The following is a 26,988-nucleotide window of genomic DNA, read 5'->3' on the forward strand; positions in this document are numbered from 1 at the left end:
AGGTGCTGACTCCATGCCTTGAACTCCTTGAAAGCCCATGGTGGGTGCTGCTGCTCCTCTGATGTTTGTGGTGTGAGGTCAGTCCCTCTGAACCTCCCACTGTCACCTTGGTGAGTTTGCTAGTGAGGAACAGAGTGAGTGGGCAGTGGCAGAGGCAGGATGCTTTTGTAGGAGAAGCCTCTGGAGTCTTTTTGAAGCAGGTAGTAAACTTGATTCTTGTATTAAAGTGACATTTCAAAAAGGTTTTGATGAGAGTCCCTTGCCAAGGCTCTGTAGTTTCTCTAAACTGTCAGAGGATAAGAGGAAAGAAGTTTGTTCAGTTAATGAAATAGGAAACAAAGTACAATTTCAGTTGATTTTTGGGATAAAGCTGCTGGCTGAATCTTCAGTGAAGTGTGTGTTGGGTCACAGGTGCATAAACAGTGTGGGAAGAGGTGGCAGGCTGGGGTAAGTGGGCAAGTCTCAAGTTAGTGACACTCAGAGCTTTATTATAAACATTATAAAATGGTAGGTGAGGTGAAAATGAATGTGAGAAGCAATGTGAGCATCCTGTTAGTGTGATGGTTTCTGTAGTAACTGTTTCCCAGGGAAAAGGCCTTGGAGGTGTTGTGAATGGTTATGTGCTGTAATCAGTTCAGTGCTAAGTAATGGCAAAAATCACCTGCAGGCAGCTCCAGCAGTTCTTGGGAAGTGAGTAGAGAACTGAATGCAGATCATCATCATGATGATGGTGCAGAAATCCACAGTGTGCTCTCAGCATGAATATTATGTGCACTGTCTCTCCTTCCTCCTCTCTTTGATCCCAAACAGAAACCAGACCAGTGCTGTTCTAAATGCTTCCACCTAAGGAAGTGCTGCTTTTTTCCCAGGCACATGAGAGAGGGAAAAGCCAGGTTCAAAAGAGAGCAATGCATTTAATCCTCACTGTTGCTGTCCCTTCCTGCTTGTGTTTTCCCTGTAAGGCTTTGGGGCTGGGGCACAGAGCACATGTCCTGCTTTTCACTTTTGTAAAGCACCCAGCAAGTCTTTAAAAAGACAAAAATCAGTAATAAAGGAGGATTTTAAAATTCTGTCTGTTAAAGGCTGCTGTGACCATTGAGTGGAGCAGGAATGCAGGAGGAGAGGCAAAGTCTGTTTGTCCTCCCCATCCACCTCTTCCCAGTCTTCAGTGGGACCAAGTACAAACAATTCCTTGCTGTGCACTGAGGCAGCTGAAGGGAACTCAAAAGGGGATCTTGGACCATTTCTTTTGCCAGACAATTATTTTATAAGAGGCAGTTATCAAATCTGAAAATGATGCTGATGCTGCTTTAGGAGGAAAATGTGGTTTTTTTTTTTTTTTTCCAAGCTTCTCACATTTGGTACTGTCTGATTCTCTGCCAGGGAATAAAGATGGTAGCAGCTGAATTTCTCATGGGAACATAAGGACAATACTTTTGTCCTTTATAATACAGAAAAGCAAGACAGAGGAGGAAAGGACTCTTTGTAGTCTTGAAGCTTCTGAAGAACTCTCTGTAATGACTTCTGTGCTATTTAATTGCCTCTTTGCCATTATGGAAAAGCTGTGTTTAGGCTCTGCAGTTCTGAACTGATAAAATGCCTCAATTTTCTCCCAGGTTCTGAAGGATCAAAACACTGCTCTGCAAGCTGAAGTTCAGAAGCTGCAGACTCTCCTGTCTGAGCAGGTACAGCCAGTGTTTGCTGAACTTTTATCAACTATCTTCAGTGCTTTTAATTTCTTCAGTATTTTTTCTTAACCTGGCTGTAGGCTGAGTGGGTTGATGTCAGAGCCTGATGCTTTTTTAGGTATTTTTCTTTTCCGTGGAGGGTCAAGTAAGGCAGTTGTGACTGTCTTGTAGACCTAGTCAGCAGTGTCCAAACAAAATCTGGATTTTTTTTTCCCCACTCCTCAGGACTCATATAGCTTAACACAAGCAAGAACTTATTTCTGCAACCACTCTGACCTTTGGAAATAGGAAACTCTTTACACTGTGATGTCTTTTGCCTCCTGTTCTGTATTTTTGCCCATGGCTCACCTGCTGCAGCCAGGCTGGTGCTCTCAGGATGCTGCAGGTTCAGAGCTGTTGTTCAGCTCCATCTCCTTTGGGATGTTTGCTGAGAGACCCCATATGAGCATCCCTAGTTTTGCACCTTTGAGGAATGAGAAAACTTCCTGAAACACTGGGAAAAACCTGGTAGGACAGGAAACTTTTCCTGTACTCATGCTAGGCAGGAGCTCCCTGTCTGGTGCAGAACCAGACCTGCAGCCCTTGCTCCCCTGGCTCTGGCTGATCTGCTGTCCTGGAGGTGATTTTTCTTGGAAGCTGGTTAATGTTTCCCCATCTGGTCTCTCACAATGTGGTAATGTTGAGAGATCATAATTGTTCTGCTGAGTGAGCCTCAGGTGGAGTTTGTGGCTCTGAGAAATGTTCAAAAGAGGCAGATTTTTAAGGTATTGAACTGGCTGCAAGGTCATAATTGTAAAACCATCAAGGCATTTGGGCTGGATCTGTCCCTCCCCTGAAAGATTGACTTCTTTCCAGCATCAGTTTTAGACACATATGCCATGAGGACTTTCTCCCTTAGTTTTTCTTTTCTGGATTAGTGTTGTAAGCAAGCTTCTGGTTAAGTTGGTGCTTTCCAGTTATTTGTTTTTAAATCCCAAACCATTATTGATCCAATTAATGATGACCCTATTTTTTTTCCCTTCATAGACAAACAAAGACTTGATAGAGCAGATGGAAAAAAGGTAAGAAACTTGGTTTGTTTTGAATCAGAGGCTAAAATAAAGATTTTAGTGGTTATCTCTTGATAGCTAACTGCCTCCAAAGTTAAACTCTTTTTTTCTTAATTTCCACTCTTGCTTTTTCAGCATGAGAGAGAGGGATGATAAAATCAAGACAGTTGAAGAGCTGCTTGAGGCAGGACTCATCCAGGTGGCTACTAAAGAGGAGGAGCTGAAGGTAAAATCCCTCATATTATCTTTTAATGGGGAGATAGAGATTAAGTGCTCTTGTGCAAAGTGAATGTTGGAGTGCTCCTAGTTCAGTCTGAATTCCTTCTGAATAGGAAAAGCACCTTGTGGAGATGAGGTTAAAACCTTTTCTCTAAGATAACTAAGCATGAACATCAGTGGGGTAGATTAAGTGCTTCTCTCTGCTTAGTCTAGGGCAGATTTTGTTAGGATGCCCTTTGGAATAATGGGAATATATTTCTAGAACTGTACATTGAGCTTAATCTCCAACAAATCTCCCTTTAGGAAAGGATGTTTTGTTAAAACTTGGTGTTATAAAACTCCTGTTTTTTTGGCTTAGTTGATAATCTGAAGGGCTAAGTGGATTATAAACTAGTGGCATTTCTGGGATAGTGATAAAGTTATTTCCTTCCTGTTCATTTATAAAGAAGGTGGTGATGAAGAGCCAGTACAGAAATCCCTGTTTGGAGCTGGCTCTTTGAGCTGTGTCCACCTGGGCATAGCCAAGACAATGTTCCCTTTCTTGAGGTGCCTGAATTCCAGGGGCATTGCTGACACCCCTGTGCTGGGGAGGGGTTGTGAACCCTGAGGTCACTGAGCAGCCAAAGCTGTGAGCACCTCACAGACTCCTTTGGGCTGAAAAGATCTCTGAGATCTAGACTGTAAAGCCTATGGTATTATATGAATTTTATTTGTGACCCCAAAGTCTGTGGGAGAATCCCAATATTATGTAAATATATATAAATAAATGGGCTGTCCCAAAGATGTCCTGTAACATGATTTGTTACATCTGTTTTTCTGACCTGTGTGCTCAGTCACAGCATTCCCACCTTGCTCTATAGCTGGGCTCTAATTTCTATAAATTAGTGCCCACTCCAAGTTATCCATGGTGAATAATTAGTCTGTTGAATACTTTGGCTCCAGCAGCTGTTGGGGGGGGGGGTGGTGTCGTTCAGACTTTCAAAGTCTTTCATTTATTCTAAAAGAAATTACTTTTCTGACAAGCTTAACACTATTTTCCCCCACAAATGAGGCTTTCATTATCTGTGTGTCTGCTTTCAAAGGCCCTGCGAACAGAAAATTCATCTCTGAGAAAAGAACTTCAAAGCCTGCAAATTCAGCAATCGGAGCAGGTAGTACTTTTCATCTAAAACTTTTATTACACCTAAACTCCATCTGAAAGAATCTTGCTGTGGTTGCAAAAGTCAAGGGAAGAAGGTGGAGATGCCTTTGAAGCCTGTTGGCAAAGCATCCTGTTTTCTTTCAGCACTGGTCTGGGAGCTGATACTTCTGTCAAATATTTCCTTTGCAGAAGTGTCAGCAGCAGGGCAGATGTACAGGATCCAGTCAGTGCTGGCTGGTTTGAGTTTGCCATGCTCTGAAGTGGCTGTGGATCTCCTTTTCCAGAAGCCTGGAGCAGCAGGCATGGCTGGCAGGCAGCTTGGACTGCCTCAGCTTCATGGTGGATGTTTGAGCTCCCCAGTGTCAATCCACACTCTGCAGGTGTCACTTATCCCCCTTCTCCTTGTGTCTGAGCAGTGACACTGTCACAGTGTTGTCACTTTTGATGTGCTGAGCAGGAAGTGCCTTTCCTTGACATCCAGCTCTGCTTGGACACCTCAGGAGGGCAATTAATTCCTAGAAAATCATTTATGGGAGAGGGGAGGCACAGAGACCCTCAAGAGATGTGCAGTAGTGTCAGTATTAAAGGATGCTGATGAAATGCTGGTCCTGAACCTCACCCTCTCCTGCTAATGATGGTGTGGGTTTGCTTTTGTTTTCCTGGAACTTGCAGCAAGCTTAGTATTTTCGGTTTGCCAGGAACTGGAGACTGACAGCTAATTTTCTCAGGAGCAGCCAGATAAATAAAATCATTAGGCTGCTACATGCAGTACATCCAGTGCCAGAGAGCTCCAGCTCTCTATCCTCACCCCTCAACATTCACAGATTGTTTTGCTCTGTTCTGCTTTTCCTAAGATGAAACTCTGTTTTTAACAGGTTTCCTTCCAATCACTGGTGGAGGAACTGCAGAAAGTGTAAGTTACTGCACAGTTTAATTTCTGATTGTTAGTTCTCTCTGTCCTTATTCCATGACTACAAGTGTATTCCTTCCCTGAAATGATTGGCTTTTAACTGGGGGAAGTGTGTGTGTGGCAGGAAGCATTTTCATTTTTGAAACATGTCACACCAGATCAATACCTGCTGAAAATCCAGTTGCTTCTCTGCTAAGCAGTTAATTTCATAAACCTGACTTTGACTGGATGAGGAATTGCTCTGATTTGTCAGATAATCATTTTTCTTCAGTAGGCACTTAAGGAGTGGAGTTGTCCCTTGTGTGTGTGTTTTTAGTTGATAAATACTTTGCTGGAATGTCCAGTGAGGGCTGATTTTAAGTGTGTGTCATTCCAGGCACTCTTGATACCTTAATTTGTATTGTTTGACTGTAATAGTATTGATTTAGCTTGTGAACTGCTGGTTATATAAAGCCAGCTGGTTCTGCACTAGTCCCAGTCTTACTCTTCCTATTAGTTCCTCCTGCCTGGTCCCACTGTGGATCCCTGAGGCTGGTGATGGGATGTGATGGGACAGCAGAACCAAATTTTGTGTATTTGCTTGAGCAGCACATTTTTTCCAACCAGCTCATGTTGTTTCTCTGCTCTTTTTAAGGATCCACGAGAAGGATGGAAAAATCAAATCAGTGGAAGAACTCCTTCAAGCTGAAATCCTAAAAGTAGCAAGCAAGGAGAAGACTGTTCAGGTATCTCTGTGCAATCCCTGCCTTCCTTTCTGTGTTGATGCCACAACCACATTTGTTTGTTACTGCATGGCATTCTACAATGATCAATTTGTAGCATCCATTTTTGTGGCGTTTTTGTGTTTCCATTGTCCAACCCTGTCTTGTTTTGTCATTGAAAAGGCTTTGACACAGGAAATAGAGGCTCTGAAAGAAGAAGTAGGAAATTCCCAGCTTGAGATGGAAAAACAGGTAAAATATTTTAGTGCCAGCAGTGTGAACCAGCCTTGCCTTGGATGTGCTGCTCACTTGTTTTTGTTCTAGTGTGTTCTGTTTCACTGGTCAATGTCATTGGGCAAGGAATTTTTAGTGCTGGAGCTACACTGTTCTTGGATATTAAGCCATAAAAGTGTAGGATAAGTAGTGCTGTCCTTCAGAAACCACATATTTCTGGAGCTTTTTGGAACATTAGTATGAAATTTGGCAAGAATTGCTATAGCTTAATGCATTGCAACATTAGCTGTGCCTGGGCACACTGTCCCTGCAGTAAACATGAAACCCTGGGACATTCTTGGGGGCTGGAAACTTGGAAATTTCAACTGCTGAAGTTACTGCTCTTGTTGTTGGCCTTTCTATATTGCTGGGGCAATATTACAAACTCAGTTATTATCTGGTTTCCAGGTAAACCAAGGACTGTTTCTTTTTTCCCAGTGCCCAAACAGAGTTCATTCTTGGCACAGTCAGTTTTATTTTAGCTGTCAGGAATGCAGGGATGGAGGAGTCTGGGCTTCTTTGGCATGATTGCTGTCTGGCATCCAAAACAAGGGAAGCCCACGTTTCCTTAGGGAACCCATTGTGCAGGCAGCTTAATCCATCGTGCTGTCAGGAAGTTTGCTTGTTTGTGTGGGTTGTGGTTTTGGTCTGCACTCTTTTTCAGTCCTTTTAGCTACATTCCAACATGTCACCCCCTTCTCAGTGTTAGAGTTTTGTCCTTTTTTAGGCAAAGCTTCACAGAATGTGTTTCCGTCTTGGGCTTTTCCTCCAAAGCAAATTTCCAGGACCTGAGGGAGTTATTTGTGTGTATTTCCTTCCCTGGAACTGTCAGAAAAAAAAAAAAAAGCAATTTAGGTTTGCAGTTTCTGGAATGCTCTGTGAGGGATGTTTGCTCCAAAGGTCATGTATCTGTGCACCTTTTGGTCTCCTGCAAGCAGAAGAGAAATTTTTGGGAATGTCTGAAATTCCTGCCATGTTGTGGTAGAGGATTGACAGATAACCACTGTCAGGCTTTCACACAGCATTCAAAAATAACATTCCCACTATATCTTATGTCTTCAATCCGTATTCAGCCTAGAATGGGAATTTAAGGCAGTGCTGAATTTTCAGAGAGCACCCAAAAAGCATTTCCTTATGTTATTTTTCCTTATCCTCAATGGCCAGGGATGATCTCTGTGGTTGGAGCTGCAGCTGCCAGTGGGATGGTGGTCACAGTCACCCTCTGCTTCTTCCTCTGTGTCTCCTGTGGGCCTGCTTGTTGTTCCCATTTGCACTGTTTCCTTTGCTGCTCTGGAAGTCACATTTGAAATGTGGGGAATGTAAATAGTTGGAGACACTCGGTGCCTTGTAATTTTAAAAAGTGTCTTCATGCTTACTGCAGTAAATGGTGCCTATTTTGATAATGTCTGATAGCTTTTCCCTGTTTCTTCATAGAGCAGTTTTTAGCATTTGTGTGCCTTTTCCATGTGCATTGAACTGAAGTGCTGATTATTTTCTTTAGGTGACAATAACATCACAAGTCAAAGAACTTCAGACTCTGTAAGTGCAGTTGGTAATGTCTGATCTGCCCTGTGCACCCCTTAAATTCGAGTCAGGATGGAGGGATGTAGGCAAGGCATAGTGGAAAACCTGCTTTGGTAATACCTGAGCTGTAGGGGGTGGGGAAATGATCAGTCAGTCCCTTGTATCCTCAGCTGGGGAGGGGCAAGGGAGTGTTTTGGGTGAGGAGAGCACACATTTGTGAAATCCCTGCAATGTGTCAGCACCGAGTTTGCTTTCACTTAATGAGCAGTGCCATTGATCAAGGGCATGTCCTGCTAACCCAGGCTGAAGGGGAAGTGTTCACACACTGATTTTTAGTAGGTGAATTGTGCTTGTGCCTTTGATCACAAATGCTGCTTTTGTTAGGTGCTGCAAAGCATAGGATGTTTTATTTTCAGATGGATGAAAGAGCAGGGGGTTTATGTTGTGTGTCTGTGTTCAATGGCACAGGTTGAAGGGGAAGGAAAAGCAGTTGAAAACCATGGAGACCTTATTGGAAGAGAAGGAGAAAGAGATTGTTAAGAAAGGAGAATGTCTGCAGGTAAGCTGCTTTAATATTCTGAAAGGAAATAAGTTCTGTTGCAACATTTCTGGCTGGGAAAAATAAATTCATACTTCTAACGTTGCTTTTTATCTATCCAAAGGGTCAGAAGGACACAATTGCACAATTAACCAGTAAAGTTCAGGAGCTGGAACAACAGAACCTGCAACAACTCCAACAGGTACAGCCTGCAGAGTGGATGTGGTTTGGGAGTGCTGCTTGGTTGAACAGGAAACTGCTTTTTCTCCTCTACCTCACAGAGAGGATTTGCATTGGCTTCAACTTAGAGATGTTCTTAGAGATGTTTTAAATCCTACTTGACTAAGCTGTTTACAATGCAGAGAGCCCACTAGTTCAGCTGTGTTCATCCTAAACAGGTTTGACATGGATAGCAAGTTCTGGGAGGTTTTAACTGGGATGATACTGTGCATAAAGAGGAGCTTTGGTGGTCTGAAAGCCTTGGAGCTCACACACAGTCCCAGCTGTGTCCCAGCCACCTCCTTGCCAGGCTGAAGCAGCATCTCTGCAGGACTCTGGTCATGCAGGAACCTTGGCTATAACTGAGTGTAACAGCATCTCTTGAAGTGGTCAGGCTGTGCTGTGATTCCTTCCTGCCTTTGCCTGGGGCTGGAATATTTTGGCTTTTGATTTCCTGCACTGGACTTGAGAGCAGACAACTGGACAGCCTCGAAGCCAGGTGTTACTTCATGGAAGAATTTTTCCAATAAGGTGGTATTCTGGCTCAGTTTGGATTTTTGTTGATGGTGAAAGGAGGAGACTGAGTTGAACTTTTATTTTGGGTGGATGTCTAGACACAGGCATTTATCCCAGGGGAAAGATGGAATGGAGAGCAATTGGCTGGTGTGAAGTTTGGGATGCTTGGTGTGAGCTCTGTTTCTGAAATCCATTAAGTGTTTAAATATTCTTGGAGCAAAGCCTGATGCAAAATTCCTGATATTTCTTTGGCAAGTGTCTTGCAAGCTGTGTGCTGCCCCTTCTCATGCAAAGAGCTGCTGTTAATTTGAAAACTGTACCATCAAAATGAGACTGGGAATTACTTTTTCAGGTACCTGCTGCATCCCAAGTCCAGGACGTGGAGAACCTGTGAGTATTCAGAGTAGCAGTTCCTCAAGTGCCTGCTGGGAATATGCATTGAGTTTATCTTCAGTTGGAATGTTTGAATTGGTGTCAGGAATTTCATGGGCTTTGCTAAAATAAGCTGTTAGTGCCGGTGGCTGCTGCTGTGCCTGGCGTCCCTGCCCTGGGCTGTGCTGCTCACACACTGGGAATGTGCACCCAGGGCTCTATTAAGCAGTGGAACTGCTGCTGCTTCTTGTGTCTAGTGCTAATTTCTCCTTCTGTTCAGCATGTTTAAGGGCTGCAGTGCCTGTGGCTCAGTCGCTAGCAGCAGCGAACAGATCCGGTTTGTGCCATTTTCAGGCTGAGATGCAACAGCCAATTCTCCAGCTCCTGTTTTTAGGAGAAATGCTGCCAGGCTTTCCTCTGTTTTGACTCTGTGCTTTGTCTGGCTGCTCCAAGTCAGAGGAAGGTTGTGTGAGACTGTGCCAGACTGTGCTCTGTGTTCAAAGCAGCTCCTGGGATGTGCTGGTGTCCCAGCAGAGCTCTGCTACAGCTGTGTGTGGTACCTGAGGCAGCCTCAACACACAAAATGTGTTTATCTTCTGCTGCACTAACTCTCCCAGTTTGAGTCTCTGTCCCTTTTCAGCATAAATTCTTACTTTAACTTTTTTTTCCCCCTACTTTAACTCTTTCTCCTTACTTTCTAAACCATGTCTGCAGGTTGAAAGGGGAAGAAGAACAAATGAAGAAGTTGAAAGCTATGGTGGAAGAAAAAGAGAAAGAAATTGCAAACCAAGTAAAACAGTTACAGGTAAAGTTTTGATAGAAACTTGTGTTGAGGAGTGTGTATATTATGAGTGTATATCTCTATTTATACATGAGTATATATTGCTTTTTTTCTTTCAACAGGATATGCGAAAAGAAAATGAATCTTTCAAAGCTCAAATACAGGAATTAAAGCAGGAGAACTGCAAACAGGTACAGCTCCCAATTGCACTGTTACTGAGTGAGGTCAGAGGAGGATGGTGGTAGCTTGCATAGATTGAAAACCGGGGATTGTACTGCCCATGGAAACCCAGGGACACCTTTGGGGTTGGGTTGCACTGAGCCAGCTTTTCTGGTTGTTGTCTATCTATTCCTGCCTTCTTGTATCATATGGATTTGCAGCTTTGTGCCCTTTCTTGTGCCTGCTCTGTTCCCCCAAAGGCTCAGAGTGCAGCTTTCTGGTGTTGCAGCAGTGCCTGGTGAACAAGGCAGATCCTGCCTCTGCTCCTAACACTTTTCTGATCTCTTTGTAGGCATCTCTGGCTGTCCAAAGCGAGGAGCTGCTGCAAGTGTGAGTACTGCCAGGAGCTGGATGCATTAGAGAATTGATTCAGTTCACTTAATTGCTCAGGAAATTTAGAAATAAATGCCAAATGTACCATATCAGAGTATGTGAAGTGGCCAGTAAAAACTAAAAAAATAAAATTACTGTCTAATAAAAGTTGAGCATGTGAGATTCTGCTCACACTGCTAATCCTCAGGTGTAATCTCCTGCAGACAGACAGTGCTGGCAATATGTTGTGCCCACCATAGAAGCAAGCCTTGATTGATGTTATTTTGAATGCATGCCAGCTCAGCTGTATGGCTGAAGAGTTAAATGTTGGTGTTTCAAGCAAAAGTGACAGGCTTTTTTCTTGGAACTTCAGCTTAGCAGAGGGTTGTTCTATTATAAAATCATCTGGAAATCTCTTCCAGGGAAAATCTCAGGGGTAAAAGTGTGTTATAATGTAGGGCTGAAGCACATTAAATAACTATGTGGAAGCTAATGCTATATTGTGCTAAGCAAATTGCCACTGTCATGCATTTTTGGCTGGCAGAATTATTTGTCTTTCAAGTTAAATGACTTACAAATTGTGGATTAGGTGCTTGAAAGGGAACACTCATGCAGCAGGCAGTGCCTGTTCCGTGGTGCTGTACCGGCGTGGGCTGGCTGACTCTACCCTCAGCTAATGTGTTGCCTTTCCATGGCCTTGATGAATGTGTGCAGATGCCTGTTGTAGGCAAACAACAGCTTTACAATGGGTTTGCTCAGGCAGAGTGGTTCAGGGAGCAGTGGGAAGCAGGCAGTGCTGCCAAGTCAGTGAAAACAGCTTTTCAGAGAGAGCGTGTTGCTGGAAGGGAAGGCAAGTTAGTGTGTGGGAAAGGGTGTCAGGGCTTCACTGGAAATGTCTTCAATGTCTCCTGACTTGTTTGTGGTTCCCTTTGTTAATTCAGGGTTGCAGGCAAAGAGAAGGAAATTGCCAGTCTCCAGAGCGAGCTCGCCTCTCAGAGAAATGCTTTTGAGCAGCAGAGGAAAAAGAACAACGTAAGGAAATTCTTCCCCCACCATCCCAGAAAACCCCCCAAAACAACCAAACCTGTGTTCCCAGCACTCCTTGAGGCATGGGGCATTTTGCAGAGAGTGTTTCTGACAACTGTGTCCCTGGGCACTCCTTTCCTCTTGGGAGTGACTCAGCACACCTATTTCAGTTCTCAGAGTTGTGTCAGCTCCTGCACCATTTGTTGTTTGGATGAGAGGAAGGAGACTTGCTAGGGGACACATCCCACAGCAAGTTCTTGGATTTGGATTCAAACCTTGTTAACCCTGTTCAGAAACATGTCCTTTGCCAAGGGCAGGGAGGGTGGGAGGAGGAAAGGTGCTGTGCTCTGACAGAGTTGTGCTCCTGGTGTGTGGATGTGGGGGGAGGCATTGCCTTCAGAGTGCTCAGATCTGCCTCTTCCCATTCCTCAGAGTGACTAATCCTCGTGTTCCAAAGGGAGTGAAGGACTGAGCCTTCCTTCACACAGCTGCTGATGGTGCAGTCTGGGTTGTTTGTAGATGGAATTAAAGATTGTATCTTCCATCACAGAGCTGTGGAGTTACTTCCTTGTAATGCATTACTTGTGCAGGGCAGGGGAGTGTTATCTTTTAAGTTTCTTCCATGTAAGTTGAAATACAGGGTGTTTATCTCACCTGTCTCTCCTTGATACCCTGTAAAATCCAATGAATTCCAGGCAATAAGCTTGATTTCTTAATAGACAATCTAAGGAAAGTGCACAAGGAAAATACTGAGAACTTTTAAGCAAGGAGTGCTGTTTAAGAGCTGAAATAAAGTAGAGAGAAGGAGGCTGAGTAGTCTCAGAAGGCAGATGAACTGGAAAGGTAGAACAGGTAGAAAATTCTGTTTCCTGTGGATTCACAAGGTCTGAATACCCCTTGTGCTGCAGGCTGCTGCTAAAGGCACATCAGACCTGTAGGTCCCAGCTTTTTCTCAGTTTTATCCAATGTTGTGTTTATATCCTGTGAACAGCCCTTAAGATTGTGGGCAAACAGAAGTGGTAAAGTAAAACTAGTGTAGGTGCTTGCTAGGCTTTTGATGAATTTAAAATTTAACCTTTCCAAAATAACCCTTTGCTAAAGGAGATTTGCTCTGAGGGTTGGAAAAAATAAAATCTGAATCCCAAGCACTGTAATCTTCTCTCTGCAAGACCCCACCATCCTTCCTAGAGAGGAGCTGTGAGGCTGCTCTTAGCAGAGCTCAGCCTCTCACTGGTTGTGTTGACATCTTGTGGAGTACACGTTTGATGACCTCGCCAAGAAAGATGCAGGAGCACGGCACAGTGACTTTCCCACGTGGATCTGGGATGTGCTCACCACTGCTGAAATCCCAGAGCCTCCCAGGAGGGCTGGTGAGCACCAGCCCAGCTTTCTGTGGGTGCAGTGGAGAGAGAGCTGCAAACCCTGAGCTGTGTGTTCCCCAAATCAGGGTTTGGGCTGAGGTCTGGTTGCAGGATGGATGTGCACACCTCCATGTCTCCTGGGTCCATGCTGGGTTCTGCACTGCAACATGCCTAACACTCTGTTGTGTAATCTGTGGTTTGGTGTCTGTGTTCCTCACTACTTTTGAAAACTTCCCTCTTTCTTCTTACAAGTGCAGTCAAAGTGTGGGGTCGCTGTAGTGATAACACTCTGCAGAAATATTTGCATCAGTTTTGGACACGGGGGCAGGTTGGGCAGAAATTGGCATTTCCCCCCCACTTTTCATTCAGACTCTTTGAACATCACACTTGTTTTTGCTAGTGTATGTCATACTCCCCAGCAAAATCACCTTGCAGTAACCAGCATTTAAATGCAAATGGTGGAATGTAATGCGAAATATTTCTCTGAAGTAAAAACGAAAACAGTTTGAATATTGGCTGAACTGAAATCATTCTTTCTAAAAATGATTAGGACCTTCGGGAGAAAAACTGGGAAGCAATGGAAGCATTGGCATCAACTGAAAAATTGCTGCAGGACAAAGTGAACAAGACTGCCAAGGTTGTAATGTTGACTGCTAGAAACGATGCGTTAAGCTAGAAGCAAATCTGCAGCTGGTTTTTTTAAGTGAAATGGAGGCATTTAACTTTTACTGCAGTTTAAGTATAATCTCTTCTGAGTGATCATTCATATACTTTCACCTCTGCTTCTTCCTGTTGTCTTTAGGTTGTTTGTTTTTTTTTAAATGGTTAGTTTGTGGGCATGCTGACTTTTGATTTCTGTTTGCGTAATTAATTGTTAGAGCTGTCGTGAATTGTTTTTGATTTGTGGGGAGCTCCAGATTAAAAGTGTGCTGGTGAGCAACCTGCTTTCTTCTACTGGGCTTTGGCTGTGCTTGAACAAATCTGTTGGACCTGGGAAGAACCAGGACTGAATTATTATTATTATTAAAAAACCTGGGAGCTTCTCAGAAAAATGATGTGCCCACAGCTCCTTGAAGGCATGTGGAGCTGGACAGGGACTATTGGATCAATGTTCAAAATGATACTTGGTGTGAATTGCTCTGAAAGGAGCTTGTGATTGCTGTGGGCCTGATTCAGTGTTGATTGCCACTGTGCAGAACTCAAAAAATAAAGCATCCAGCTCACTCTCAGCACCAGTCAGGCAGCCAGGAGCAGAGGAGCTCTGGTTTGGGGTTGTGTGTCTGGGTTTGGAGCTGTCTCTGCTCTGCAGGAGCCTGTCCCTGCTCTCACTGTGTGCTAACACCTGCCTGCTCTCTCTTGCAGCTGGAAACTTCCAGCAAACAGCTTTTTGCCACTTCATGGTGGCTCCTAAATTGCTGCCAACTAACACACTCAGCACAGCCTCACCACCTAATGTCTCCCTTGTGTTTCTGTCTCTGGATCTCCACCTGCTCACACCACTGATCCTTTGCAGCAGAGGAACTCAGAGCAGCCAGGCAGTTCCCTCAAAGGGAAAAACAATCCCAAATATCAGTGGAGGATTTTGCCTGTGCACTGTTTCAGACTTTGTACATTTAATTTTAAATGGGAGCCTGAGTGTTGTGTGGCTAAACTAACCCAATCTGCCATGAGCACAGCAAGAACATGTCCTGTGGCTGCTCTGCTTTTTGTGTTAAATACATGGAAGGACAGAACTTTGGTGCCTGTGGCTCTGGGTATTTATAATTGCAGAACACTAACAAAAAAACCTGGAGATTGTCACACAGCTCTAATAATTATTTCCCATTGCATCCAGGGTTGGGAAAAGAGGATGTAAGTGGCTTCCTCTTAAGTATTTAAAAAGTAATGTTTAAAAGTCTTACTTTCTTGGCCTGGTTCAAATGTGCATTAACACAAAGTTTCCTTTTAATTCTCTGCTTTTGATGTGATGACATTACCTTACAGTGATTTTTTTCACACCTAAAATTATTTTCAAAGTACGGATTAAATAAAATATGGTTGATTGACCAAACTATTTGATTTTGAGCTCACTTGAGTGGCAGGACTGGTGTGATGTGTGGATGCAGTTAGTCAGCACAGTGCAGTTTGTGTTGTGGACAAGTGAACAATGGTGTAATTTCTGTACAGGTTAGACTGGAAGAGAACTTCAGCAAATAAAAGCTTAAGCAAGAACAAATGCGAATTCTGAAGCAATTCAGTGCCCATTTCTGAAGCAATTTACTGGCAATTTTAGAGACTATAGCACCTTTCTGACTTAGGAAAAAAAGACTTCCTGGGTTAATAAATGGCTGTAGGCAGAGGAGAGGCTGTTGCCAGGTGGGTGAGGTGGTGCCCAGTCTCACCTGTGCCCTGCTCTTGCTTTAGGAGAAGCAGCAGCATTTGGAAGCTGCCGAGGTGGAGACGCGCCAGCTCCTCCAGAAGCTCTTCCCCAAAGTCTCCCTTCCTTCCAACATGGTAAGAGAAGTGGCTTTTCTTAACCTCCTGCTCTGCTGGGCAGTCCTGGAGTGTTTCCTCACAGCCCCTCTATCCCAAGGATTTTGCAGTAGGATGAGAGTGTCTCTTGCTGGTGATGCCTGTACTTGCACAAGGAGGCAAAGCTGCAGATAGGTTGTTTCAGGAAGTGTTAAAAGAACAAAATAAAAGTTATCTTGTGGTTTTTATGCTCCAATACCAGATTTACCTGTCTGTGTTACCTTGTGTCTCACTGAGATAGTAAATTTTTAGAGGTGGATAATGCCTGCTGTGTTTGCTTACTGTCTGGCACAATGGGGATCTGTATATTCCCAACATTTCCAGAGGAGCTGCAGTGCCTCAGTGACAGTTCATACAATTTAGGGAGGGGTTATTTTGTTCCCAGGCACAGATTTTCAGTTTTATATTTTTGGTAGCTTTTAGTGGTTTGCAGGGAAAATGCCCTGGGTTCACAGGGTTCAGATGGGGTGAATAACATCAAGTGAGTCTGGAAAAGTGGGTGCATTTCATTTATAACCTCTAGAAGATTTGAATATTCATATTTTAAATAATTCCCAAATGTGCTAAAGTAAGTGTCCTAGTGAAGCAGTCTTTAAAAAGACTTTTCTGTAAGGTTATAAAACATCCTTCTTAGAATTACACAGCATTTGCTTGAAGTGCTCAGGGATTTTGGGAAAGATTCCTTTGAATTTTTAAATGCTTGTGCAGAGTTGCAGGGAGTCCTGTGTCACCCAGCTGTATTCCAGCTCATCCAGGCCCCCCTGAACTGTGTGTGTGTCTCATCACCTCGTGCTCCTGGCTTGCTGCCAGCTGTGTGTGGCACTGGCTGAACAACAACCATGGGGCTGTGTGTGAGCTCCAGGGACTTGGGGCACTGAGACACTGCTCCCTCATCCTGCAAACATCCTGAGGAGAGCTCTCCTGAGGTTACTGAGCCTTAACTGAATGATTTCCCAACAGAGCCACAGTGAATGGATATGTGGGTTTGAAAAGATGGCTAAAGAATACTTAAGAGAGGCTTCAGGATCTGAAGATGTCAAGGTAGGCACAAAAGATGGACAACTGGTTCAGTATAAATTTTACAAATTTTGCTGTGGGTTGGGAAGTTCAGGTTCTCAGACAAGTCACAAGAAAATTGTTTTATGTTAATTCTAGAATGGTTTGGGTTAAAGATCATCCAGTTCCAACCCCCATGCCTTGCCCAGGGATGCCAGTCACTAGAACCAGGTTGTTCCAAGCCTCATCCAGCCTGGCCTTGAACACTTGCAGAGATGAGTCAGTCACAGATTCTCTGGGCAACCTGCTGGATATTTAGATGTTTAGATATTTACAGAAATGTATTTGCATCTTTGATAAGTACCTTGTGGAATTGTGAGTTCCTAAATTGAAAATCCCCAGTATCTTTTTTTAAATAATGGGGTTTTTTCAGTGACTCAGAGTTTGTGATTGGGTATTGAGAGTTGCAGGTGAACACTGCACTTGTTGTCTTTTCATGGGTTGGAAAGACAGACCTGCCCAGGAGTGATACCAGCTTGTTGAAATAAGATGAATAGAACTGAAATCCATCCACTGAGATGTGACTCTTGTGGTCCCTTTCCTCCTTTGCCAGGCTATGGAGCAGAAGTTGAAGGAGGCTGAGGAAATGCACATCCTGCTGCAGCTGGAGTGTGAGAAATACAAATCTGTTCTGGCAGAGACAGTAAGTGGGATGCCTGGTCACCTCTGTGATGTTCCAGCTGCCTTTCTTCTGCTCTGAGCTTTCGAATCCCTCTCTCTTCTTAGGAGGGGATTTTACAAAGGCTACAGAGGAGTGTGGAAGAGGAAGAAAGCAAATGGAAGATAAAAGTTGAAGAATCACAGAAGGAACTTAAACAGGTATTTCTGAAGTTGTTTTTTTTAACTCAACAGCCAGGCAGGTTCTGCTTGAAGTCACAGAGGTGTCTGAGCTCTGTGAAGGCAGGTGTGGAGCAGCCCTGGCTGCCTGGTTTGATGTGTGCATGATCAGGGGATGAAAAAGGTGAAGCCTGCAACAAGTGTAATAGGAATAATTCCTCATATCAATGGTATTTTGGTTCTCTGATACTCAGCTTCATGTAAAGGCTGAGTTTTCATTTCTGAAGGAATGTATTTCCATTAAAGGAAGGAGAATTTGTTGGTATCTTTAGATCTGTATCACTAGTTCTGTTGCCATTTTTACAGAAGCAAGAAAAACAAACAGCACAGGTACAAAGTCTTTGACCATTATGATAAATCAGTGTCACAGAATCAAAGTGGTTTGGGTTGGAAGGACCTTAAAGCTCATCCAGTTCCAAGCCCTGCCATATGTAGGGACCCCTTCCACTACCCCAGACTGCTCCAAGCCCTGTCCAGCCTGGCCTTGGACAATTCCAGAGATGAGGAATCCTTTACAGATGCACAAGTGTCCCATTTATGCTAGTAATATATAGTTTTCTGATCCTGGTAACTTGGACTGTATTGGTTTTTTTCCAAGTATATTTGTGAGCAGGTATGGACTCTTTGTGCTAAAATTGAAGTATCATAGAATCATAACAGTTTTTTGAAAGCTGTTAAAGTAATGCTCAATCCATTATGGTCAACTAATTACACTTGAAATTGCCTGCAAAGCTTTCCTTTTAGGAAGGCTCTGTTGATAGCAAAAGTGGGAAGAAAAAAGGCTTTTATGTTTCTTTTCTAATCTGGAATTAAAGTAGGTCAAACTGGGTTTTTTTTGAAAAGTAATTTCTAAAGTATCTCAGCTTAGTAAATATGAGTGCCACTGTGTGAGCCTGGCAGCAAACAGATGATTTATAAACATCTTGTGTGAGGGGCTTAGAAAGGCTGTCAGATCTGCAGCTATAGATGTGCTGCCATCTGCTGCACTTCCACAGCCCCAGATAAGGCTGAAAATGCTGGGTTTGGGTACATGGATGGTGGCTATTCCCAGTCTGGGGAAGTTTATATTCCTTACCATGGCTAATGGACAACTGGATTAGTGTTTATATTCCAAATCTTTCAGGCTTGTGGGCTCTGAATATATCAAAGAACTTGGGCTGGGAATAGGTGAGAATAGTGTAGACTCAGTATATTGAATTCTTTGAGTGAGTATCATTTTATTCAGCCACTCTGATTCCATCCTTAATATTCTTAGATAATTTCTAATATCCTTAGATCTACAAGATCTAATCTTGTTTATTTATGTAGAGTTTGTCTTAGACCAACCCAACTGAGTATCTTTCTTTCCCCCCAACCTGCAGGTGCGTTCTGTGGTCACTTCTTTGCAGCACGAGGTGGAGAGGTTAAAGGAAGACAACAAAGAAGTTGAAACTGTACGTGCAGGTGGTTTTTTCTTCTTGTCTTTGAAGCTTTCTGTTGTTGAAACACAATTTAGGCTGGTGCTGTGAATTTCCCTCCTGCCAGTGGCACAGCCTGTGCTGCAGTTGAACCTGAGCCTTTGGGGCAGTGTTTTTAAAAGGCAGAGAAGCTGGAAAGCTGTTCTGGATTTTTACTTCTGTACTCACCCACTGGGGCTCTTTCTTGTGAGACTGAGCAGTTCACTGCTTGTTGACAATCCATGGGCTCGATTCTTTCTCTTTTTATCTTATTTTTGATGTTTAAATCTACCACTGTGCAGTCACTGGGCTTGAAATGCTCTCTAAATGTCGTGGAATATTTGATAGGACTTTACAACCAATTATAAATCAAGCAAATGATACTGCAAGAAAGCACTGAAAACATCTGTTTTAACTCTGTTTTTCTGTTTCTAGCTTAAAAAAGAGAGAGAACATTTGGAAAGTGAACTAGAAAAGGCAGAAATAGAACGATCTACTTATGTTTCAGAAGTCAGAGAGGTAAACATAATTGTCCAAGCTGTGTACCTTTTTTTTTTTTTTTCTTTTGGTTAGCAGTTGGCTGGCAAACTAACCTAGTGCTTAGCCCCTGTGGCTGAGGAGTTTGAATGCTTGTGACCTTAGGCTAGAGCAGCACACTAATAACTGAGCAGAAGAGAACAGGCATACTAAGGAGACAAATCCTAAAACTCTAAACTTCATTTCAGCTCAAAGATCTCTTGACTGAATTGCAGAAAAAACTTGATGATTCATATTCTGAAGCAGTAAGACAGAATGAAGAGTTAAATTTGGTAAGAAGCTTGTTCTCCGTTGGGCACAAACGAGGCTCCCAGCGTATGAAGCGGAGACTTATTTCAAATCCTGTCTGTTCTGCTAACCTCTTCAGCTTGATATTTTTGTCCATTGAAATCATTTATGTAGTCTTTGACTTTTACAATTTGTCTCTTTTCTCTGCTCCTAACAATAGCATGTCTGGTTCTTAAGGCTTTTTCCCCGAGTCTGTAAGACTTTCATTCCTGAAACTTCTTGAGAAGATTTGCAGTGTAGGCAGATGCAGCAGCAAATGTCATGTCCTTGGAGCAATAAAAGTGGTGCTCTCATTGGTTTATCTGGAAGATAATTCTCTGGTGGGGTGGGTTTTTTTTTTCCCAAAGCTTTTTTTTTTTTTCCCAAAGCTTTTGAGGATGCAGCAGTGCTATCCGTGCTCTGACTGTGCAGAGCCTTTTCCATCCTGCTCTGTATGAACAGAAATTGGCCAGACCCAAAGTTGGATAAATTCAGAGCATTCAGCCATTGAGCTGCTGACACCCTGCTGTGGCTGAATGGCTCTGCTGCCTTGGTGCTTGCATGTGTTACAACGTGCTTGGCTAGAAATGCTTCCAGCCAATAATGCTCCTATAGCAGCTTTCTCAAGAAGGACTTGGATTAACAGGGCAGACCTGAGGATGCATGGTTTTCCATTTTCAGCCCTTTCCCTTCTCCCTTCCTTCAGTGACCTGTTTTTCAAGGCTGCAGGAGCAGTCAGAGCCTTCCTCTGCTTGTCTTTAGCCAGTGCTTTCCTGCTTTTGAGCCAGGTTTGGGAGGGTTGGTGCTGTCACCATGTCTGTGGGATGATGGGACAACCAGGCCACTGCCACTGATGTAACTGGGTTGAAATAGTTGATTTAGAAAAATAACCACCACCGCAGTAACAATCTGCTTAAGTTAATAGTGCACTAGCCTCAGCAAGCAAAGCCTCTCATTCTGAAAGCAAGGGAAATGAGAATTGAATGCATATCTTGGAGTTAATCAGTAAACACTAACCTCTTTGAGGCAACAATTTATTATGTCTGTGCACAAAAAAGCTTAAAAAGCTGAGCTCCCTGCTAGGGCAGCTTGAGTGCAATGTGCTGGTGCTGTGCTGGTGAGGATGTGTTAAACAACCACCTCCATGCAGCTGGCTCAGGAATGCTGTCCTGAGTGTGTGAGTGCATTTTGCAGGAGGCTGGGGAATAGAAATGATGGGATTTCACCCCACTCTTTAAAAGGTAAGCAAGGAGAAGCTGAAACTGCAGAGGAGCTTCCCCAAAATGTGTAAGCCCAGGTGCTCCAAAGGGGGAACCCTTCCAAGGGTGAGACAAATACCATGTGTAGGTTTGGAGTCAGTGAGAATTCAGGGCTCTGAGTAGCCCATTGTTCCCTCCTTTAATCTCCTGCTGCCTTCCAGGAAGATTGACAGCAGGAATAGTGAACATTAGCACAGCACACTTCAGAGGCACAAATCCAACAAAATTGGCACTTGAGCTCCTTGTTAGCACTTCTGTTTGAGGCTCAAGCCTCAAGTGCTGTGGCTGGTTCTGTGTACTGTGTTGAAGAGCAATCAAAATATCCTTTAAAAAGCTGTGTATCCTTTGGAAGGCTGCAGTTTAAGTACTGACTGCAGCCAGTATACCAAGTATTCATCCCTCTTGACTGAAATAGTTGCACTTTTTTGGATTGAATCTAAACACAATCGACAACTTAATATCCCCCTGTCAGTGACTCATGCCTTGATGTGCCATTAACAGACTGGTTAAGTCAACATAGTTGTAGTAAGAGGTGCTTTATTGAGATGACAAGTAGAGCTTTTTAGTTTGCTCAGCAGTAGAGAGACTGTTTAGCCTGCTCTAGGAAGATGACAATCTTCATTTTTGCATATTTGCCCTGAATTGAGTTGGAGTCTGGGTGACTCCTGTGATAAGGATGCTGGAGAGGCTGATGCTCCTCCTGGGATGGAGTTGCAAAGTTGAAACCACTCCTAAGGAAGCCAGTGCCAACCACGTTTTTGTCTTCTGTAGTTTCCATTCTTTATCTTTACAGATGGAGTCTCTCTTCCTTGACTGTCCTTGTAAACCTCATCATACATGTCAACTAATCCAGTGTGTGCAGTAATTGTTAGTGAATCTTACTCCCTTTGCAGTCCATGTGCACTGGGTTAATCCCTGGGACAGGCAGATGAGATCTGTGTGTGTGAGGGTGATGATTTGCTCTGTTACTGTTTTGCAGCTGAAAACGCAGCTAAATGAAACACTATCAAAACTCAAAGTGGATCAGAACGAGAGAGAAAAGGTAGCTGGTGACTTGCCCAAGGTAAGCAGAGACCCTTAGCAGCTGCACATAACAAAGTTGGCAGAACCCCTCAATGTAGTTTTGCAGAGCTGGAAATGATGATTTGAAGGAGTTTGATTTGAGTGCCTGCCTGGTGGGGTGTCTTGCTCCACTGGCTGGGACTGTAAGAGCTCTACCTGCATGTCTGCAGGAATGGTGAAACTGCAACTAAAAGCTCTCTTTAATCATCCCTCTTGAAAGACTCCTCTGTTCATGATAATTTTATGCCAATAAGAACAAGTGGTGATTTGGGGCTGACAAATAATTCTTTATTTAAAAGAAACCCCAGCCTAGCAAAAAGCCCATCCCACAGCCCTCCACCCACACTACAGCCTGAGGCTTTTAAATCCAGCCTCAAATGGCAGAGGGTTGCAAGCTGGTTTACAAAGCATCTGCTCTATTTTACCTGGTGTGATATCCACTATAACTCAAGAGATTGCAAATCCTAAAAGTTACATCTGTGGGACAAACAGGTGGATTTCCTGTGCTTTTCCTCAATGTTGCTCTTACAAGATGGGTTGGAGTGGCAACTCTTAGAGGCATGAGAGGTCTCAGTGCTGTGTGTCACTCCAGAAACAAAACTGTCATGGGAGAATTGATAAATGGAGACAGGAGTAGCCTGTGGAGTGGCTGGGCTCTGGCTCCAGACTCTGCAACACCTTGTTCCTTCAGCATAGTAAGCACATGGGGCTGAGTTCTTCCAGGATTGGAGTGGGAAATGCTGTTAGGGGAGCATGTCTTGTCCTGGACAGGGATGGATGATCACAAAAGCACTGGAGGAGGTGAGAAGCTAAAGGAAACTTGCTAAAATAAAGAATTTAAAACATTTTGCTCTGGACAGTTATGCTGGGTGTTGACAGACAAAGCCAGCTGTGGTTCATGGTTTATTCTACATAAATACAGAGCTGGGGTTAGGATTTTGGAGAAATGCACTCATGAAATTTATTGCATGATTTTTTTACCTAATAACTTGATGTGATATTGTTAAAGCTTCCCTGTAGGGTTGCTCTCAGATGCAGACAGGCTGACATGCAACATGCTGATTGTGAGGAGAACATGTCAGTCTTGGCAAATGGGTTGGTCCCTGGAGCAAATCTGGCATAAAACAGATTTCCTCCTGAGCAGTGATTTCCTGAGTCTCTGGTGCTCTCAGGGAGATGGGGATTTGCTAATTGTTGTGCTTCCCCTGTTTCTTCCTTTCTTTTTTTAATAACATCTTTCCCTTACAGGCCCAGGAGTCTTTGGCAGCTCTGGAGAGAGAAATTGGGAAGGTTTTTGGGGATGCCAATGTTATTGAAAACAGCGATGTTTGCACAGACTCGGTGAGTGTTCCCTGGAGCTCCTGCTCAGGGGCCACACAAATCTCAGGCCAAGTGGCAACTTTGGGAAGTGAGATCCAGCAAAGGAGCAGGATCTTGCTGCTGGGGGGTGATGGGGGCTTTATGAAGATTCCAGTGCTTGCCTGGCAGTCAAGGATTCACTGGGAATTTTGTGGTTGTCTGGATTGTGGTCTCCTTCCTGCAGTTCAGATTTGTAAGGAGGGAGGGGAGAGATTCTGGGCTTTTGGTTTGGACAAAAGGGAGGAGGAGATCCCCAGACTTGTCCCTTCAAGAAGGGAAAAAGGAAGCAAAATACTACTCTGCTGATGACTAAGTGGGCTGAAACCACTGTTGGGTTGGCCCTTTGACATCAGTCATGCCAAAAAAAGGCAGTCTTGCACAACCTGTAACACTCAGGCAGAGATTCTCTTGCCAGAACATGGTTCCTTCTGCTCCTCTGCAGCTGTGGCCAAGATCCAGAACTTGATTTCAGCTGGTCCTGGCAATTTATGCTAACCTTGCTGTGGCCCAGCAGCAAAATCTTGCCAAGATGAGCTTCAGTAGTGACCAGTGCTGTGTGGGGGTGACTCTGCAGACTGCTGGTGTTCCAAGGGCATTCCAGCTTTAGGGCCTGCAGTTGGGTGGGCAGTTTGGCAGGTGACTCCCCTGAGCCTGTTGTTTTTTGTGGAGCTGGTGCTCAGAGTGTTGCTCTGAAGACACCACCTGCACAGGGAGTTGGGCTGGGGCTTTGTCTCTGGCTTTTTCCATCTCTGGAGAAAAGAGCTCTCACAGAGCCCTGGAATAGCTTTCCAGAAGGCAGCTGGAAGGGGAAGGCTGAAGGAATTCTCTCCCAGCTCAGTGGTGTCAGTGGAACTCATTGCCCTTTTTCTTCTGAGGGACAGAGTGGGTGGAGCTGCTGTCATTTGAGGGGGAAAGGAGCACTTGTGACAGGACAAATAATTTATATCAACTCCTTTTAGCTGCTGAACCTGAATGGAAGCTCAGGGTCCTCTGAGGAGAGCTGCAGAAAAGTCTTTGTAGTCATGAGCAGGAATGAAATGGCTTTTCCAGACTAATCAGTGATGGATGCTGATTGACCCCTGCACTGGGCTCACCATGTCCAAGCCAGAGATTCAGCTGGGCCTGTGAGACTTGAGATGTGGCAACCCTGGGAGCTGATTCCTGGAGGATGGGAGAGCTGCTGAGCCCTCCCTGTGTCCCCAGGGTGGTGCTGCAGACAAAATCCCCCCTTAAGCCAAAGCCCTGCTCTCTGCTGTGCCCTTGTGCCTTGTCCATGTGGTGTGTGGGGACAGGGATGCCATCAGCCATGGCACTAGTGGCTGGTGGCTCTGGGCAGCCCTCCTGAGCTCATTACCTGTGCCCTGTGGTGGCCCAAACCACCTTGTTTGGGTTAATTGCCTTAACTCACAAAACCACTCTGGCTCTGCATTGCTCTGCTCTTGCTGCACATTGTGGGGCCCAGGTTTCTGCCAGAATATCCATGGCTTTATTCTAAAGAGGAGTGTGGAAAAACAGTCCTAATAAACCTGCAATTAAGCCTTCATTAGTAAAAATACATTAATTGTCTAAGCAGCGCTCTTGACAGGTAGCCATTGGCAGAGGCTGGAATTAGAACATTATCTTTTCTTCCTGCCTTTTCTGCTGCCTTTTTCTTTCTCTTTTTGAGGGGAGAAAAGGAAACTGTCTCCCCAGAAGCCTAAAAACCCAGCAGAAAATAGCTCTGAGATCAAAAAAGAAAGTCTTCCAGCCACTTCCACCTAGCAACAGTGCCTCTTTTTTTTTTTTTTTTTTTTTTTTTTTTCAGAGAACCTGAAAACACATGCTTGAAAATGAACATATTTGTTCCTTCTGGGTGCTGGAACCAACCCACAAAATTGAGAAATGATACTTGCATAAACCCTCGAACACACTCAGAGTGTTTTCTTTAGACTCCTTTTCTTTCTATTTAAAAATAGACCATTTGGGGTTTCTAATCAGCTGCTTTGTCACTTATGGGACCAGCTGATGACTAAAGGGGGCTTTTAGTGTGCTTTAAGGAAGTCATTTATATTCAGCAGCTTGCTTAGGCACTGAGCTTATTTTGAGGCTTATGTGAAATGTAATGTGCTTTTCCCCCCAAATCTCAGTGCAGAGCACTCCATCACTGGAAACTGGGAATGCCATATGTGTGGAACAGCAGAGGGGAATCTGTCCAGACAATTCAGCTCCTGTTTCAGCTGCTGGTTCTGAAATCGCAGGGGCATCCCCACCACCATCCTCTTCTTCTTTTCATCCTCATGTCCCAAAGAAGTGGAGTCACAGAATCCCAGAATGGTTTGAGTTGGAAGGGACCTTAAGGATTGTCCAGTTCCATCCCCCAGGGGCAGGGACACCTTCTGCTATCCCAGGTTACTCCAAGCCCTGTCCAGCCTGGCCTGGAACAATTCCAGGGATCCAGGGGCAGCCACAGCTTCTCTGGGCACCCTGTGCCAGAGCCTCCCCACCCTCACAGGGAAGAATTTTTTCTGAATGTCTGACCTGAATTTCCCCTCTTTCCCCCAGGTTATGGAGAGCACAGGGCTGGGGCTCAGCAGAGGCTGTGTAAGGCAGCTGTGCACTCTGGGTTAGCAGGAGCTGCAGGAGGAGCCCAAATCCATTGGGATCTAGTCAGGATTGGCCCCAGGAGGATTGGGGATGTGTCTGTAATTCATGAGTGAACACTGCCTGAGATCAGTGAGGTCACAAAACAAGGGAGATGCAGTAAATGAGGGAGGAGCTGTTCCCAGAGAGGGGCTGGGAATGGACTGGAGGGTTCCTTCCCTGCTCCTGCTGCTTCTGTGCTGCTGCTCCTTCTGGTCAGTGCTGGATTAATTCATCTACTGGCTGCTAATTGCCTTTGCCTTTCCATTCCATCAGTCTGTATGAGACTGCTAAACCAAGTCTCAGACTTGACAGACCTGATTTTCCACCTTAATAATGCTAAAACAGGTTAAGGCTACCCTAATACAGATCCCAATGATTTTTTTACAGTAGAACAGTGTTTTCCAGTTGCACAGGAGTAAGAGCTTTGCTGCAGATTTTGTTCTCTTTTCTGAGCTCAGAGTCGTTTCTGTAATGGTGCAGGTGCTTGAGTTTGATTTACTGCTCATTCTGCATTTCCAGCCAAATGGGAGCAGGGAAAATGGCCTTCCCTGAACTCCCTCTAATTTCCCTGGAGCTCTGGGGAGAGAGTTGCACCCACATTATGCATCAGTCTCATTCTGTGGGTAACACCAGAGTGGGGCTGAGGGATGCTGAGCTCCTGCAAACACTTCTGTGCTCCTGTGGAGCAGTGGGCACTTCTGATTTCTGACACCAAGGCAGAGTTGCTTATTTTTAGCTGTTAAATTTCAGGGAAAAGCTCTGGTGCAGGTGATCTGCATGTCTGTGTTGTGAGCTGAATAAGGTGTGTGTTGGATGTGGAGTGCTCTGTGCATCTCTGGAGGAGGTAATCAATAGATTAATAAAACAGGGATTACACAGCACTGTTAGCCCAGCAAGGCTGACAGGCAGGGAGGCAGGAGGGGGAGTCCATCTACAGCTGTGACACTTCCCAATTAATAAACTGTCCAGTTCCTAGGGACAAAAAAAAAGGAATTTATTTTTGTTTCAAAACATAAGCTCAGCATTTTCATTTCAGCACAGGAAATTTTCTAGCTTGTGGTAGCTTTCAGTTTTCCTTTTCTCTGTGTTTTCTGGTGGTTGGACTGCTTTGTGAAGTGTTGCTGGCAAGTGGGAATTCCTCAGGGGTTTGGAGCAGAGGGTGAATCCATGGCAATCTGTGGGTGGGGAAGGGT

At 44.3% G+C, this 26,988-nt stretch overlaps 1 protein-coding gene across 11 annotated transcripts in view; it reads left to right on the plus strand.

Annotated features, from left to right (window-relative positions):
• The window catches only part of KTN1 (kinectin 1), a 74,105-nt gene that overhangs the window by 44,876 nt on the left and 2,241 nt on the right, over window positions 1–26,988 (plus strand). For 5 of the 11 annotated variants that reach the window (XM_033062641.2, XM_033062645.2, XM_033062643.2 and 2 more), the window contains 25 exons: window positions 1,617–1,685; window positions 2,715–2,749; window positions 2,873–2,963; window positions 4,039–4,107; window positions 4,973–5,010; window positions 5,642–5,732; window positions 5,892–5,960; window positions 7,483–7,520; window positions 7,974–8,064; window positions 8,168–8,245; window positions 9,131–9,168; window positions 9,865–9,955; window positions 10,054–10,122; window positions 10,443–10,480; window positions 11,404–11,494; window positions 13,400–13,486; window positions 15,253–15,342; window positions 16,321–16,401; window positions 16,970–17,059; window positions 17,143–17,235; window positions 18,615–18,686; window positions 19,125–19,208; window positions 19,415–19,498; window positions 21,732–21,815; window positions 23,063–23,155. In XM_033062641.2, coding sequence (XP_032918532.1) covers window positions 1,617–1,685; window positions 2,715–2,749; window positions 2,873–2,963; window positions 4,039–4,107; window positions 4,973–5,010; window positions 5,642–5,732; window positions 5,892–5,960; window positions 7,483–7,520; window positions 7,974–8,064; window positions 8,168–8,245; window positions 9,131–9,168; window positions 9,865–9,955; window positions 10,054–10,122; window positions 10,443–10,480; window positions 11,404–11,494; window positions 13,400–13,486; window positions 15,253–15,342; window positions 16,321–16,401; window positions 16,970–17,059; window positions 17,143–17,235; window positions 18,615–18,686; window positions 19,125–19,208; window positions 19,415–19,498; window positions 21,732–21,815; window positions 23,063–23,155 — 1,854 coding nt within the window. The remainder of the gene's footprint in view (window positions 1–1,616; window positions 1,686–2,714; window positions 2,750–2,872; window positions 2,964–4,038; window positions 4,108–4,972; window positions 5,011–5,641; window positions 5,733–5,891; window positions 5,961–7,482; window positions 7,521–7,973; window positions 8,065–8,167; window positions 8,246–9,130; window positions 9,169–9,864; window positions 9,956–10,053; window positions 10,123–10,442; window positions 10,481–11,403; window positions 11,495–13,399; window positions 13,487–15,252; window positions 15,343–16,320; window positions 16,402–16,969; window positions 17,060–17,142; window positions 17,236–18,614; window positions 18,687–19,124; window positions 19,209–19,414; window positions 19,499–21,731; window positions 21,816–23,062; window positions 23,156–26,988) is intronic. The other 6 variants (XM_042779388.1, XM_042779389.1, XM_042779387.1 and 3 more) reach the window with 6 other exon arrangements.

Source organism: Catharus ustulatus, chromosome 6, assembly GCF_009819885.2.
Source record: "Catharus ustulatus isolate bCatUst1 chromosome 6, bCatUst1.pri.v2, whole genome shotgun sequence".
Lineage (NCBI taxonomy): Eukaryota > Metazoa > Chordata > Aves > Passeriformes > Turdidae > Catharus > Catharus ustulatus.